The sequence below is a fragment of the Erythrolamprus reginae genome, chromosome 2 (genome assembly GCF_031021105.1).
Source record: "Erythrolamprus reginae isolate rEryReg1 chromosome 2, rEryReg1.hap1, whole genome shotgun sequence".
In the NCBI taxonomy this organism is placed as follows: Eukaryota; Metazoa; Chordata; class Lepidosauria; order Squamata; family Dipsadidae; genus Erythrolamprus; species Erythrolamprus reginae.
The window spans coordinates 279,444,903-279,462,798 of NC_091951.1; the positions used below are offsets into that span (position 1 = coordinate 279,444,903).

Genomic DNA, 17,896 nt, shown 5'->3' on the forward strand with positions numbered 1-17,896 from the left:
ACCCTTTTATTGATTTTAATTGCATATTAAAGAAAGGGGTTGTTGCAATTTATTGGGGGACACTTTAACATTTTCTTTTAATTGTCCCTGCCTTCTTTGTTCTTCATTTTCTTCAGTTTTTCTCTCCCTGTCTTTACTGTTACCCACCGTGCTGTATGTTTCCAAGAAGCAGCTTAACAGATATCACATACAATAAGCTTGGCAGCTGTCAGGGTCAAGCTTTTCCCAGTTCCTAAAAATGTCTTGTTCTGCCAAGTGGAGGATGTAAATCTTGATAATATTAGCTTCTTGGCACCTTTTTTTGGCACCCAAATCAGGCTTCAGTAAATGGGGTCAAAGCATTTTATTGTGAAAACTCAGCTGTTACCTTACCAACCTGTGGCAAGGGGGTTAGAATATAAAGAATAGATGAACATTCAGTATTCACCCAGCTGTAAGTCGATCAAGATCTAAATATGCCTGACAAATGCACAACAAAAGTGAATGAGAACAGTGGAATAAGTAGAAATTAATACCATCTCCCTATATAACTATAGCAGTGCTAGTTTTAAACATATGCAAGACTTCAAACGTGCAAGATTTACTTCTGCACTGGCTCCGGAAGAACAATTCAAGATTTTTCAACTAAAATACGAAAATCATTGTGTTGCATGCTTCAGAACATCTCCGTGGGTGTCCCTATATTTTGTGTTCAATCATGTGTGTTCAATATTTATTCAAACAGAGTCTGTACAATAAATATGGTATTTGTACAAGTTTCTAGAGAGGTATTGTGGGCATATTATTCTGCAGCAAAAAAAGTCTTAAAGACTCACATATATTATCATATAGGTTTTTGTGGATCACAGGCTACTTCATCAAATGAACATGACAATGTTAACACAGTAATTTGAAAGCTGTGACACTCATACTATTCCAGTCTCATAAAATTGCACAATTATGTTATTCTGGTAACAAGCTAATAACTGAAAAGGTGAGTGCTTTTACACCTCATCTAAGGTGCTTTCTTTTGTTTGTACCCAGTAGATATAAAAGTGAAACATGCAATTTAATATTTTTATAGCAATAGGAAAAATAGTGCTTTTTTCTTTCAAGATCTTTAAAAAAATATTTTAAAATATTTTATTCTCTTATTTTTAAAACTAACTTTATTAACATTACTTTATGATAATTGTTTAAAAATAATTCATATCTTGATCAAAGCAATTTATTTTATACATCATTTAGAATCTATTTTAAAATTTCAAATTAATGAATAAGATCTACAAATAAAAGTTTTAAAAGTTGACTTTATCTACGACTATTCAATTTCAGCAAAGAGATAAGGAAAATGCTAATTCCCACGTACTATGTACTCTTCATCCAATTTTTTGAGGTACAGTAGAATCAATTTCTAAGAGTTCTAGTCTCCACATATTGTACTATGACTGTGTAAATACCTCCTCACTGCCAAAAGGTTTTCCAACTGTACTATAATGATATATTTAACCTTCAGAAATCCACACACTCACTAGATGGCAATATTTTTATCATTATCTGCATTTTTGCAATAGAAATCTGGTAGCCCTAGCATATTATAAAAGATTGGTAGTTATATCTTGGGAAAAATTCATTTTTTCAAATATTATCCAGTGTTTTTGATTTTCTAAAGGAGGAAAAACACCCAAAAGGAAACGACAGTTAAGCATCCAGTAGCACCAACTTTGAGAAAAATGAAAACAACAATTTTTATAGCCTTAACCTTATCCTCATTCCCAAATGGGACATTTAGAAAAGCAGAATGTGAATAATGTTTATGAATAAAATGAATTTGCCTAAAAGGATTTATTACCATATAAAATGTGCCATGAGAGTCTCCATGGGCTGTAAACTTAATTCATCTTGACTGATTTGAAGTTCCATTTTCAGCTGAATACAGATAAAATACAAGGTAATATAGGATCTCGTCCAGGGGTGAAATTCAGCAGGTTCTAACAGGTTAGAGATTTTGAGTAGTTCGGAGAACCGGCAAAAACCACCTGTGGCTGGCCCCAGAGTAGGGAGGGAATGGGGATTTTGCAGTATCCATCCCCTGCCAGGCTTACCAAGCCACACCCACAGAACCAGTAGGGGGGGGGATTAAATTCCACGCATGGTCTCATCTGCAGAGTGTACATATTTATAAACAACTTGACTGCAACTATTTTTCACATTGGTAGATCCCAATCATAGCCATGATGGCACTGGGATTAACATATTTTGTGATGTGTTCATGCAATGTAGCAAATGAGCCCATGCACAGGAAGAACTAAGTTGTATAAAATTCCACTGCAGTAACGTTTTACAATATATTTTAATGGAATATACTAGGAAATTTTCCTGGCTGGAAGTATTTTTCCATGGAGATCATTAATTTCTCACAAGTGTAAACTAAAATTTATATTCAGAATAAAGCAGAAGTTTCTCCTGCAAAAAAACACCAAAAACCCAGAATTTATTTTTGTACATAAATTATCAGTACTGGTTGTGACTTCATTGGCTAGGTACTCTGAAAGGTGATAGTCAGCTTGTTTCTCACATATTAGTGCTTGAACATTTTGTCTTGTATCTTATTTTCCACAAGGTGAAAAGATCTGTGTCCTCTTTGTCTCTTGTTAAATTGATGGTTAATTAAAGGCAGTAGCTCCTTCATAAAATGCTCAATAAAGAATTAACAGAAATAAACACAATTAGAGGATGGGAAAAACTTCACTTCTTTATTGTCATTGGTCAAGCAGATAGAGAGTAAGGGGTGTGTATAAGTGCACCAGAGTGCCTTCTGTCCTCTGTCCTAATGTTTCTCTTTTACTAGTATCATGTATATAAATATTGTTATATCTTTGTATACCACCAATACATACTTGACAAAACAAACAAATAAATAAGAACAAATAGAAATAATGCAATCATACTAGATGATGGTTCTCTAAAGATGGCTGTCTAACTAAGCTAGAATTATTCTTGCCACCAAAATGTTAATTGCTTTTGGTATCTTGAACTTGCTAGATTAATTGGAAATTGCAGGCCCAATAAATAAGGAACATACAAGATGGAGGAGGAATTCTGTCTTAAATAGATTCGATTGGGGTCACAGGCCATGCAGCCCCAGTCAAATGGATTGCAACTTTCAAATCTAATACTGTAGTATTTATGTCTCTTTAGATGCCAGAACAAAACAATATCTCTCTTATATAGCTTCACCATATAATGATGTGATGGGAAAATTCAAACACCAGTCTAACATTAGTGTAAAAGGGTCATGAAGAGGTGTGGCTGAAAATGAATCACTGATGTAATCTAAATTAGTATGTTATTCTGGATGTATGTGAAACAAAGTGAATGCAAATAACAGGTTAGTACTGAGAACTCGTGGTGTATTTAGATGTTTATCTTTTGCATATTATTTACATATGGAATATACTTTTAAAATTAGAGTTACTATCTTTAATTTAACCACTGTGAAGATACTGTATGTACATAATATCCAGTTCTGTCTCAATTTTACCTTGCTAAGATAGTTGTTATTTATGTACATTTATGTACATTTTATGTACATTTTTACTTAGAAGGGATACAAGAATAGAACTGAACTGTTGAACAAAGTCAATGGTGTACCATGCCTAAATCAAATCAGCTTGATAAAAACACATATTCACACACACACACACACACACACACATACGAGATGATATTCACTTACCTTCCCTACTGGTTAACAAATGTAAGTGCATGCTCACGTCTGCACATGTGCATGGCTACCTGCATGAGTGTCTTCCATTCATGTGCATGTCCTCAGAGAACCGGCAAAACCCACCTCTGGCTAGCCCCAGAGTAGGGAGGGAATGGGGATTTTGCAGTATCCTTCCCCTGCCAGGCTTACCAAGCCACACCCACAGAACCGGTAAGGGGAAAAATGAATTTCACGCATGGTCTCATCTGCAGAGCGTACATATTTATAAACAACTTGACTGGAACTATTTTTCACATTGGTAAGTCCCAATCATAGCCATGATGGCGCTGGGGTTAACATATTTTGTGATGTGTTCATGCAATGTAGCAAATGAGCCCATGCACAGGAAGAACTACGTTTCTAGATTGCTTGCTAAAAAAGGATTTTTTGAAATGACCATCCGATCATTTGTTATACAGTATTATCTGAGCACGTCAAGACACAAAGGACACCCTGTTCAACCACTAGAGGAAGGGAAACTCTGACTGCAACCCTCCACTACCTTGTGGCTATATCCATCATTGGAAAAGGCTTCAGGAGTAAACCTTGAGGCAAAATTCGGAGCCGGAGTCCCGGAAGCAGATTGTGACTGTGTACAGCCATGTCCTGATAACTTCTGCGGTGTAGCTGGAACCAATCGTATTGGCCTTTGCTGTTTTCTTGGAATATTTCAGAGACGTGGAGAGGGGGGATCTGCTGCTTTTGCTAACAGTCTATCCTCCATACTAACCTACCCAGGCTTTGTGCTCTGGGTAGTCCAGAGCATGATACCATGGTCTTTCAAAACCAAAGGATGCCAATGCAATTATATTAACACTTTCTGATGCTAAGGAGTTAAACATTCTACTCCCTCTCCCCACCTGAAAAGAACTCTAAGAAAATTAAAAGGACTAATTTAGGCAATTACCACGAGTCAACAGACTCAAAAACACACATCTTATAAAGTACATCCATTTAGTCTGACAAAAAGCCAATTAACACAGTAGTCTTCAAAATAGAAATGTGTTGGGATGCACCATTTATACGCTAAAATTATAGACAATTAACTTGGATTCAACATCGCTCCTGGATCATATTTCTCTTGAGGCTGGCAGGCCTCACCCCTGCTATCATTCCAGAATGCCTTAAAACACTTCTGGCAGGGCCTGAGTGATTTATGAATCAGTTAATTTATGGTATGTTTGAAGTTTCTGGTTTTCCCAAGCATGAGGAATTTATCTTTTAGGATCTTTGCTGTTTTAATCTCCTTGTATACAGCCTTGAGTTGATTTGCAATTGGGTGGCCTTAAAAATTGAAAGTAAAAAACCCCCCCAATGATTTCATTCCAAGATTTGTTTTAATCCATGCACAATTATAAGCATATTTATTTTATCTTTAACAATATTACAATTCCTTCCAATTACAGGTAGTCCTTGACTTACTATAGTTCATTTAATGGCCGTTCAAAGTTACAACAGGATCGGAAAAAGTGACTTGTGACGGTTTTTCAGTTATGACCTTTGCAGCATCCCTATGATCATGTGATCAAAATTCAGATGCTTGGCAACTGGTTCATACTGAAGACCATTGCTGTGTCCTGAGGTCACACAATCCCTTTTTACAACCTTCTGACAAGCAAAGTCAATAGGGAAGCTAGATTCATTTTATAACCGTGTTACCAGCTTAACTGCACTGATCCACTTAATGGTCTTAAGTATGAACCAGTTGCCAAGTTGAATTCACTTCTCCTGACTTCACTTGTCCTGAAATTTGTACTGATATTAACTTTTTGTTAAATATGAATTGAATTATTTTGAAGTACAGTACTATAAAGAGAACAACCTACAATGGGTTGACTAGCTTATGGCTTAGTGCATCTAGATCAGTGTTTCCCAACCTTGGCAACTTGGAGATATCTGGACTTCAACTCCCAGAATTCCCCAGCCAGCATTCGCTGGCTGGGGAATTCTGGGAGTTGAAGTCCAAATATCTTCAAGTTGCCAAGGTTGGGAAACACTGATCTAGAGTGTTCAGCCAGTGTGATCAGTTAAGTTTCTTGTACAAAGCCTGAATAATGCAATGCTAACACCCCAATATATCTCCAATAGCCTCCTATAGTAACCAGAGAAAATAAAAGTTTCTTCTTAAATTACGGTATTCCTAAATTAATAAGTTGTGTGAATTGACACAATACATTTTACTATTTTCAGCATAAATAATGTGGGACCAATCTGGAAATCATCATTACTTAATTTAGGAGCATGGTGAAATATTACACTGAAGTCAGTATAGTCAGCAAGAGCTGGGGTGGCGCAGCAGGTAGAGTGCTGTACTGCAGGCCACTGGAACTGACTGTAGATCTGTAGGTCAGCGGTTCAAATCTCATCACCGGCTCAAGGTTGACTCAGCCTTCCATCCTTCTGAGGTGGGTAAAATGAGGACCCGGATTGTAGGGACAATATGCTGGCTCTGTTAAAAAGTGCTATTGCTAACATGTTGTAAGCTGCCCTGAGGCTAAGGAGAAGGGCAGCATAAAAATCGAATGAATGAACGAACGAACGAACGAACGAACGAACGAACGAACGAACGAACGAACAAACAAACAAACAAACAAACAAACAAACAAACAAACAAACAAACAAACTTTCCAGTGGAGTTTCCTTAAAAAAAAAGTTATATTAAAATAAACTCAGATTCTTATACCAAAAACCAAGCTAACAACCCCTTCCCCCCCCCACACACACAATAAATTACTGTAATTTTAAACTAAATTAGATGTAGTATTTTTAAAGAAATCAACCCTGACTGAGTGGACAGATACTAAAGCTGAAGCTCAAATGCTTTGACCACCTAACAAGAAGATTGGAAATGGTCCTGATGTTGGGAAAGCCTGAAGGCAAAAGGACAAGGGGAAGACATAGGGTGAGTTTACAGGAAGTCCTCAAATTATAAGAAGCTCCTTTAGTGAGCATTTGAAATTTATAACAGCACTGAAAAGTGACTTATGACCACTTTTCGCACTTGTGACCATTGTAACATCCCCATGATCATGTGATTTATATTTGGATACTTGACGACTCACATTTACGACAGTTGCAGTGTCCCAGGGGTCGCATTATCCCCTTTTGCAACCTTCTGACAAGCAAAGTCAATGGGGAAACCAGATTCACTTAACAACCATGTTGTTACTAACTTACTAGTAATCGTTTTACTAACTAACTAACTGCAGCAATTTTGTTATACTGTGTCCAGAAAGGGGCAAAAATGGGGCAAAACTCACTTAATTAATTTCTCACTTAACCAATATAAATTTGGGGGCTCAATTGTGGTCATAAATTGAGGCCAACCTGTAGTTAGCATCATCTATTGTAGGAATAATGGGAGTTTGGCAAATTATGGAGACAAGTGGAGGACAAGGAGGAATGGCATGCTATATCAAATCTCACCAGACTCAAGGCTGATTCAATCTTCCATCTTTCCAAGGTTGGTAAAATGAGGACCCAGATTGTTGGAGACAATATATGCTGACTCTCTATAAACCGCTTAGGGAGGGCTGGAAAAGCACTGTGAAGTGGTATATAAGTCTAAATGCTAAATGGTAATGCTAATTAGGTCCCACAGAGTTGGCCTTCTCCGGGTCCCGTCAACTAAACAATGCCGTCTGGCCGGACTCAGGGGAAGAGCCTTCTTTGTGGTGGCCCCGGTCCTCTGGAATCAACTCCCCCTGGAGATCAGGACTGCCCCCACCCTCCTTGCCTTTCATAAACTCCTGAAAACCCACCTATGTCTCCAGGCTTGGGGAAATTAGCACACCCATTGGCTATTGAAGTTTATGCATGGTTTGTTTGGTTTGTATGATTGTTTTTTATAAGGGTTTTTAAACTGATTTTTAAAGATTGGATTTGTATTCATTGTATTGTTTTCCTTGTTGTGAGTCACTCCGAGTCCTGGGAGAGGGGCGGCACACAAATCTAAACAAACAAACAAACAAACAAACAAATACCTACCTACCTACATACATACATACATACATACTACATACACACTATACTATATGGGCTGTGGATTGCAAAAGAGTTGGACCCGACTTACTGACTCAACAACAAATTTGTACCAATTTAATACAAAGTACAGTATCTAATGGAATCTATCTGCCTATCTATTTATCTATCTATCTATCTAAAGTTAGATTCCATTGCATTTAAAAATTAAAACAAATAAATACATCTAGAAACCCGAACGGGGGGGGGGAGTCATGTCCAGGTTTAAGCAACCAGCAGTGACACCTCCGTTGCAAGAGGCGGAGAAGGGGAGGGAAGAGGCTGGGCGAAAGGACGGGCGTCGAGGAAGGCGAGCCGAAGACACCAAACACCTCTGCTTGCCGCCCGAGCGCCCCGCGATGGTCTTAGTGGTGGTCATGGGAGTGAGCGGCTCCGGGAAGTAAGCGCAACTTCTGGGAATTGGGGGGGGGGGGAGTAATGCGCGGCCGGAAGTCCCAAAGGGAGGGAAGTTTGCTTTCTGTGGCCGCGGCTCGGCGGCGCTCGCTGAGGGGAGCTGGGGCAGCGGCTCCTCTGGCTTTCAGAAGCGCCGTCTCCCTGCCGAAGGAACTGGGGGAGGGGGCGGGAGGGAAGGTGGTCGTCTTTGACCTGCCTGAGAAAAGGAGCGGGGGAGGCTTTTGTCGGGCGGGGAGTCGAACTTCCCCATTCCCAGGTGGGAGGGCAGAAGACGGCGGCAAGGAGTCTTTGGTAAGCAGTACACGGGAAGGAAGGAAACACGCCCAGCGTTTTGGCTACGGGCACTTCAAGTCATTCCCGATGTCTTTTAATCCTAGTAAAAATCCAAAATATAGGTCAGCTTTACCTTTATGTATCCGGTCTTTTTAAATTTTTAATTTATTTATTTTGTCCAATACACAATAATACACAATGAAGGTTACAGAGGATATAGTAGAGAAGAAATAGGAGATATAGGAGAGGCTATAGGAACTAGCAACCTGGAATTAAGGAGAAGCGTCCCAACAGGAAGGACAATTGACCAGTGGAGCAGCTTGCCTCCAGAAATCGTTCTATCACTGGATGTTTCTTAAGAAGATTCTGGACAATCACTTATCTCAGTGGTTCTCAACCTTTCTAATGTCTAGAGTTCCTCATGTTGTGGTGACCCCAACCATAAGTCTAGCCCCAATTCTCCCAACAGAGCTTTAACCTGATTGGCAGGAAGGTCAGAGGGACACCCCCACTGTAAATGCCTGATTGGTCGGATTGTAAAAATATGTTCCAAGGTGCCAGAGTAGAAGCTTTAGTTCCTAACACCATGGGAAATTTGTCTTTTCCCGTAGTCTTAGGTGACCCCTGTGAAACGGTCGTTCGACCCTCTCATTTCAAGTTTCATTTCTGTAAAGCTTCCATCTTTCTAACACCAAAGACCTGGTTCTGTGGAAACTAACTAAATGGTACATCTTTGTACTCCTGATACTCATTTAGGCCGAACAATTGAATGTATGAAAAGATGATTGCAGGTAGTCCTTGACTCACAACAGTTTTGATTAGTGACCGTTCAAAGTTAAATGGCACTGAAAAAACTTGACTTGTGACCATTTTTCACACTTATAACTGTTGCAGCATCCCTGTGGTCCTACAATTTAATTTGGATGCTTGATGACTGACTCGCATTTACGGCTGTTGCAGTGTCCTGCGGTCCCCTTCGGCAACCTTCTGGCAAGCAAAATCAATGGGGAAACTGGATTCATTTAACAACTCTGTTACTCATTTAACAACTGCAATGATCCACTTAACCAATGCGGCAAGAGAATTCATTGTCATTATTAGTTGCACAGTTGTGTCCAACCCATAGCGACCCCACGGACATAGATGGACATAAAATGAGGCTAAATTCACTGAGCAACATAAATTTCAGGCTCAATTGTAGTTGTAAGAGGACTACCTGTATTGTGCAGGAAAACAAAATGCACCATAATCCCCTATAATAATTACACATAGGGATCTGGGAAATGGCATCTTACTAGACTTCAGGATGTGCTCCCATGTCTAGGAGAGTGGCCTGGGTGCTTGACAATTTGTCTGTTCAAACCTTTTGCTGCATAAATAGCATGCTCAAACTTAAATTAACCATTGGATGCCCTCCAAATCATATATTCCCCCATGGCCAGGAGAGTCACCGGTATATGATAGGCATTGAATTATTAAGGACTGGGAGGATTCAGAGGCCGTAAGACACAGGATTCTAGAATGAACTTTGGCATCTCCTTAAACCAAAAGTGTCTTTCCTACACAACCCAGGAAAATATGCATTTGGTTTGCATCCTTGAAGCAGCTTTTTGCCTTTGAATTTGAAGTACTGAACAGATTAGTTTGCCACTGAATTATTTATCAATGAAATTATCAATAAAAAGCAGGATAGAAATGTTACAAATATATGCGCAAAAATGCATTCACAGCTGTATTTGCAAATATATAATTGTAATCCAAATTCCAGAAATATATATGGCACCATTCTTTATTTGTGTTTTCTTTAGAACTTACGCCCAAGCACTTTTGGGAAAAAGAGTGACAGTCATTTCTTTGTTTAAAGCCTTGCCATAATTATGCAGCTAACCTTATCAAGAACAAGCATACAGTATTGTGACCAAAACATTCACAGCAGGACTAACAAGATGCAGAGTATGTTTGGCCTGGGTCTAAAATATTTCACTGAATAAGGTCTACTGATACTTGTGTGGCACAAGCAATGTTTTACTGAAGAGAAGCAGCAGCAGACTATCTGAATAACAGCAATATTGAGTCAGTCTCGGTCAATACAGAAACAGCACTTATATCCAGGTCCTTGATCAGCCAATCATTAGCTATTTGTAATTGAGACAAATTCCTATAATGTACTAAAATAGGAAAATACATGGATGGTATTTATTTTAGCATTTAGCCAATTGAGGTTACAAATATAAGAAATGTTTACAAATGGGTTGAAAAAAACCCATATTAAATATATGAAGTAATTTATTTTTCACTATGTTGATTACAGATACTTTACATTTATATAAACCTTGTCTACATTATTTAGCATTCTTTTTCCCTAATAGCATTGCTGGAGAATCTTCTGATGTGAAAATATAATTTTGTATTGCATAAAGGAATTACTATGGGTGTGTTCACCACCCACACAAACATGTCAAAATTAATCTGGCACCATACATCAAATATTACATTGAAAAAGTAGATGTTCTTACTCAGATTCCCTCTTAAAGTTCTGTTTAATCAAAATAACTATATTACATAGGATTACTGTCTAAATATGCTAATTGCTTTTGGATTTTTCATAGTAGAGATGTCCAAATAGTTACCAAAGAATAGAGCAAAGCATTGAAAGAATAAACTTGCAAAGAGTTGTGAGTTGCTTCTTTGATGAAAGATTGTTGTAGACATCTGCAGCTATTACACTTTGTGTTCTTGGTTATTTATTTATTAAAATTATGCACATTCCATCATACCCATGGAAGTGTGAAAATTATATACCAAGCATGCTTTTTCATGGTGGCTGGTCAGATGATCCAAAGATGCAATCATGGTTTTTTTCCATTTGATTATTGGGCAACAGCCAGTATTTCAAAAGTGATTACAAATTTAACTATATACAATACACAATCAAGATAATATCTGTGCTAGTTTTTCATACATTAAATGTTGTTTGGCAAATCCACTATGAGAAATAATCCTTAAATAAGTTAGGATTAAAGTGTCATCTGTATAGATACATGTGTTGGTGATTATCAACTTTTAACCGAGAATTTTGTCCGTAATTGCTTTTTAAATTGTTATATTTATATCCCATCATCATATATGCTATCCTCTATATGGCATTAACTCCACAGCAGGCCTGTAAAATAAATAAGACTTGAGAATTGACTCAGACTTCATGCTAAGTTTTAAAGTACATTAGAACTCTATTGCTAGGGATAGGAAAAGACTTGATTTCATAATCTTTAATCCCAATTCCCGTTTTTCTAGAGGATCTTTCAGGGAGCATAAAGAGTTGCAGGAAAGGGGGAATCAGCAAAATGTTCAATAGAACTGCACATCTGTTTTTTGTTCTTGGAAATTATTGAAATAGTGAACAATTGCATATAATTTGAAGAAACTAATACATACTGCATTAGAAACTAGGAATTCTTTATGAGTGGGCGGTTCAACCAATAAATCATTCTAAAATTTCAACCCTGTTCACTTGGGAGTGTTTGGGGGCCACAGATGGAAAGCAAACCTCTAATCAAGACTTGTGTTTTAGAAGACTGGATTCATGAAAGATGATAAATCAAATCAAACAACCTGTCATGATGTGTTTATCCAGACCGAATGTTTTCTTCTTTAAATGTATTTTTTATACATCCTTGTTTTATTTCACAGATCCACAGTGGGCACACTTCTGGCAAATAAGGTAGTTATTTGTTTAATTGTTGATTGTTTATTCACCATTTCTTACAAGTATCTTTGAAGATGAAGAACAACTGTATTAGCTCAGTGCAATCATAACATATAAATAGGAAATTCTTAAAAGTATTGGAATGTTAGTTCCTTGATCATTCTTACTGGTTATATATTCAAAAGTAGCCTTGATTTTGCACCTATGCTATTGGTTTACCTTGACATGCACAGGCAAAAATAGTGACGCAACCCACAAATTATATTTCTGTTGCCGTTGCGGACAATAGCATTGAGGCCTAGGTTGATTTTCTATGGCTTGTAGGTCCCAGCAGCCACAGCAAATCATCTCGCAACAAACTTACATTAGAATGTAATTTTATAACCACGTAAATACTGTACTTTGCATCAAGAAATCTGACACAAGTTACAGCATTTACATAACTATGTCATCACACATACTATCTTTTGCCCCTCTAATAGATGCCCATGAAGCAAGTTAGTCTTAATATTTATAATTCCCAAATACCAGATAATCTTGTTGGGGAATTAAGAAGTCATTCCCAATGTAGCTGAAAGGCACGAGGTTAAGGAAGTCAGGAAGTACCTGAGACAAGAAAAAATATTCTCATAAAATACTCTGTATGTGTGTGTGTGTGAGAGAGAAAGAGAGAGAGGGAGGGAGGGAGGGAGAGAGCATGTATGTATATTACTATACTACTAGATATATTTATTTCATGAATTTGCAGACCTTTAATTTTGAGAGAAATCTGTTATGTTATTAATGTGAATCATATATGATATACAATTACTGTACTGTAACAATTGCCTGTGCTTAAAAGTATCCATCATTGTGTAGCTAGGCTGGAAATTCTATGAGGGTGATGACTATCATCCAGAGGAGAACAAAAAGAAAATGGCTGAAGGAATATCTCTAACTGACCAGGTATTGTACATAGTCTTGATGTCACTTTCATCTAAGAAACAAAATTAGTAGTGATGGAGTTGGAGAAACTTTATTAGCACAAAAACTGAATGATCTGGAGCTACAGATCAGTGAATTAAATACTGTTCTTCAAAGCTATGTCATTTGATGTCTTTGTTTCCATGGGTGTCAGTCCTTTTCTAAAATAATCTTAGATGATCTGATTCATCTGACTTTGCTAGGAATCTTTTCTCCCAAACTGATAACTGGCTAGTCATTCCTTTGCTCCTTCAGTAAACTGAATTATTAAAAAAAAAATCCAATATTGATCATACATTAAGTACATAGATTTAATTATTCAATGAGACATTCACAAGTATGACCTTAAATGGACTCAGAAAATGTTTCTAAACGTTGTAAGAATTAACAAAATACCTGCAGTTTCAGTTCTTAATGCTATGCTGTTAGCATGCTGCTTTAAGTTACAAGAAAATATGGAAGCTATAGCAATGGGCCAAGGAGTGGAAATTATTTATTTCAATATCAAAAGAGGCATTATTGGAGAATGTTGCAACTACTAAATATTTGCACCTGTCTTGCGTGCAAGTAAGTCAACAAACAAGACTTCGTGACTAGATTTCAACAATACAGCGGAACCTCTTGTCACGACCATAATTTGTTCCATAACTTTGGTCACAAACCGATTTGGTCGTGACCGAAACTAATTTTGGAAATTTGGTGCTTACGGAAAAAAATGGCGCAGAAGGGGAAATCGGCTGCAGAGAAAAAAAATTGTGAATATTTTGCTTGGATCCCAATTTGGTCATGGTCAGAAGCATTTGTGACCAGAGATTCTACTTAGAATGTACAGGTAATGTACAGAATTTGATTTCAGAAGAGGCAGGGGCACCTGAGGTCACATTGCTAATACTGAGTGGATAATGAAGGAGTTCCAAAAATGCATCTATTTTTACATCCTTATTCTAAGGCTTTTCATATGATAGACTAGAACAAATTGTCAACAGCCTTTGAAAACATGGATGTATCAGGCACATCATCTGATTATTAAATAAATTGTATAATGACTAAGAAAGAAGAGTTAGATGGAATATGCAGCAATTATATTAATAGTTCAGATTGGGATAGAAGTGCACTAAGATTTATATTCTTGTTTTATTTAACTATTACAATATTGATCCATGCTGAACTATTGAATAGAAATTGTTATTGAAATTGTTGGGAGAAACCAAACTATGACAGAATGTTAGTGATAGCATTTCCATGGCAGGTACAAAATGTGCTTGGTATTATATATCATTTATACAGCTGAACTGATGTCCCCCCACCACCAAAAAAAGACTAAGAGCTATGAATTACTTCTTTTTGTGGTCTGTTTTCTGCGGACATTATATAATTTCTTGAAAAGGTGATTGCTTTCTTTTTTAGTAAGTGAACACATATTCCATCCACCTTTCAACACTGGTAAACGTCAGACCTGTCAGTTATAAAAATTGTCTAGTGCCATTTAAATAAAACTGTGATACTTTCAGAAGCAGCTATGATTCGATTTCGATTTTATTCAATTTTTATGCCGCCCTTCTCCTTAGACTCAGGGAGGCTTACAACATGTTAGCAATAGCACTTTTTTAACAGAGCCAGCATATTGCCCCCACAATCCGGGTCCTCATTTTATCTACCTCGGAAGGATGGAAGGCTGAGTCAACCTTGAGCCAGTGATTTGAACCTGCTGCGCCACCCCGGCTCATTTATGAAAACTGAATACGATAAGAGCTTAATTGGATTATACCAAGAAATGTATTAATTGTTTTGACGGACTTGCCTCATTCATGAGTCACGAGACAGGAGGCAGAAATTGATTCCATAGATAAAGAGGTGAATGTTGAAGCTGATACATAATCTTCATTAGTATAATGAGGCTCTGATATACTTTTTAAAGATTTCTAACAGGAAATATTATACATTGCAATTACTAATTGCTTTTGCATATGATAGAGATTATTTCAGGTGAATATGCATCATTTGCTTAAACTAATCTATCTTTTTTTTTATTTTTAGGATAGGATACCATGGCTTTGCCACCTACATGATATATTAATGAGGTAAAAGAATGTGCCCATTGTAACATGAAAATGGTCTTGAACAGATTCTTCTGCTGAGCATGCAGTTCTTCTAGCTTTAGTGTCCTGAGTTTGGTGAACATCTTCAAAACTCCCAGCTCTCTAATGCACCTATAAGCATAAATGCTAAATATTAAATGTGAACAATTTTAGAACATGGCTTGGAGTAAAATATCCCAGAGAAAGAGGTGTCCTAATTCCGTTGAGTAGCACTGTGTCTCCATGACTGTCAGAAACAAATTTCTATATTATTAAGGTTTGCTGTATATTGATCTTCAATAGATTTAACCTGTTAATAATAAGTGTATTGTTAGCTTTGCGCATTTCAGTGTTGGATTAGGATTTGTTGAACGTGATTAGTAAGGGATGGATTATAACAGGGTTCCAAAAGAATAGTAGTTGAAAAAGTGAGGAAATTATGTGTTGCATAATTTAGTTGCAAAATGTGTTGCAAATTATGTCATTGCAAAATGTGTTGCAAATTATGTCGTTGCAAACTAAATAATTGCATAAATTGGTGAATTGGGACATCAGTCAGGATGCCTTTCTTCTGGCAGTTTACTACACACAGAATTTTTGCATGGGAGAATTTAAAATACTTTATTATATGTTAATTGTCTGAATGCCTAATCCCAGTTTTTAAAAAAAGTTTGGCCACGCACACACACAATTTTTCTAATGCATAAATATTATCAAATTCTAATTTTCAGAGCACATGCATCTGGACAAAGTGTCATTTTAGCTTGCTCAGCTCTCAAAAAATTGTATCGGTGCGTTTTGGAGAATGGAGAGGCTGGTTGTCAGAATTTGAACAATCCAGAAGAAGAAAAGGAGTCCGCTCCAAGAAAGATCCTTTTTGTCCACCTGACAGGGCCAATAGAACTCATTGCCAGCCGTCTAGAAAAAAGGAGGGGACATTTCATGCCACCAAGTTTACTCCAATCTCAATTTGATACGCTTGAACCTCCCTGTGCGCCAGAAAACTTTATCAATGTTAACTTGGAAAAGTCTCCTTCAGAAATAGTATCTGAAATTGAAAGTCATCTTAGAAGTTTGTACTGATCTTTCTTCAGGTTTTCTTGTTTTGAAGCCTGATTACCGCAAATAAATGTTACTCTCGCACAATTTATTCTCCTGATTAAGCAACATATTTATGTTTTATTTACTATGCCTGTAGCAAGAATAGAAAATTAACCCTGCCTAGTTTTTGTTTTATTCATTATCCTATATCTAATGTAAGAATTTTGATATCATAATATTGTCATTTATTTTAAAAATTGCAGCTCAAAATGTAAGGTGAAACAAACTCTTGGTGAGCAATTGTATACTTCACATACTTGCTGAGTGAGAGAAGACTGCTGCTGCATTTGGTAAAAGGGAATATCAGAAAACACATAGCAGTATCCTTGGATCAGCTGGAATTGACTACCATTGTAATTTAATAGTAGCAAAATGCTGTCAAAAAAAGCAGAACTGGAATATTTAAAGCAGCAGGACAGTTTATTCTAAGGTAGCTAATGCAAAATCATACTCTGTATCTATCTATCCAGCTCAGGCATATTCTTTTTACTAGGGGTTCTGCATCTTAATTTGCATTAAAAGGCAAAATCATAACATCAAACTCACCACTTTTGTCACCTTATTTTATTTTAAATTATATAGTCACTCATCTCAGCATGATGAATCTGGGAGGCTGACAATGGTGAAAACCCAACATAATAAACACCACAATAAATACATAATTGGCAGCTGAGATAAAACCAAACATCCCTCAACATCACCACCTCATGGATTCTGCCACATATTCTGATCCTAAGCCCAGATTCATAGCTACCTCTTCAAAGCTTTGCCAAAGGCCAACAGCATTAAGGATAATTTATGATATTCCAAACAGCAGGCACAACCACCAAAAGATACTCTTTCTTGGTCCCACCAGGTGGCATTCATTATTTGAAGGTCCTGTAGCTGACAAACAGCACCTTTGCTTGAATCTAGAAACCATTATTACAGTTTTACAAAATAGTACCTGGATGACATTAGATTTCTAGTCTGTTCTACCTTGAAGGTCTGATAGATAGGGGTGAGCTCTTCTTCATCCACACACACCCCTTCTCCAACACCGAGAAAACATCCGCAGGATCCCTTGGTTGGTCAGGAGTAAAGAGATAAAGCTAGACATCGGTATATTGATATTTCATCCCATGCTTTCAGATAAACCCAGCAGCAGCTTCATGTTAGTAGAGTTCTGAGGTACTATCTAGAATTCGCCCCAGGGGAAAGAGAACCAGCGTAACACTGTGCTGCTTACTCCCAACCAATAAAGTTGATTCATAAAGCTACCGGGATTAGTTGTATGGAAAGCCACTCAGAGATTAAAAAGGAAGATGTTTACAGCCCACCATTCTAGTTCTGCTCCTGCCAGTGTCGGGCACAACCAGTCCTTCTGTAAGGTTCAAATTCACTGTTTTATTATATCCTGCCTAGTATACAGGAATCTCTCCAGACTGCCAGGCTTAGTCAACTAACAGGTAAGATTCCATGAAGCTTAAGGGGGAGTCAGTTCTGAACCTCTTGCAGCTGCTCAAGGACTTGAGGTTAATTCCGCGCTCTAGGCTTCTTCCGCCTCTGGCTGGGATTTCCCAGAACAGGTCACACAGGTCTACAAAAAATATA

At 37.4% G+C, this 17,896-nt stretch overlaps 1 protein-coding gene across 4 annotated transcripts; it reads left to right on the forward strand.

Annotated features, from left to right (window-relative positions):
* The first annotated feature begins 8,027 nt into the window (after positions 1-8,027).
* On the forward strand, positions 8,028-16,848 carry IDNK (IDNK gluconokinase). 4 transcript variants are annotated; one of them, XM_070742730.1, is made up of 5 exons: positions 8,028-8,168; positions 12,146-12,176; positions 13,020-13,106; positions 15,162-15,205; positions 15,934-16,848. In XM_070742730.1, exons 1-5 carry the CDS (start codon positions 8,128-8,130, stop codon positions 16,283-16,285), a joined length of 555 nt encoding a protein of 184 aa, XP_070598831.1. In that variant the 5' UTR covers positions 8,028-8,127; the 3' UTR covers positions 16,286-16,848. The 4 variants fall into 4 exon arrangements, with proteins under 4 accessions (XP_070598831.1, XP_070598833.1, XP_070598832.1 ...); XM_070742732.1 differs by having other exon boundaries at positions 8,072-8,168; positions 13,024-13,106; XM_070742731.1 differs by lacking the exon at positions 8,028-8,168 and adding an exon at positions 8,390-8,473 and having other exon boundaries at positions 15,934-16,348.
* Positions 16,849-17,896: the final 1,048 nt, after the last annotated feature.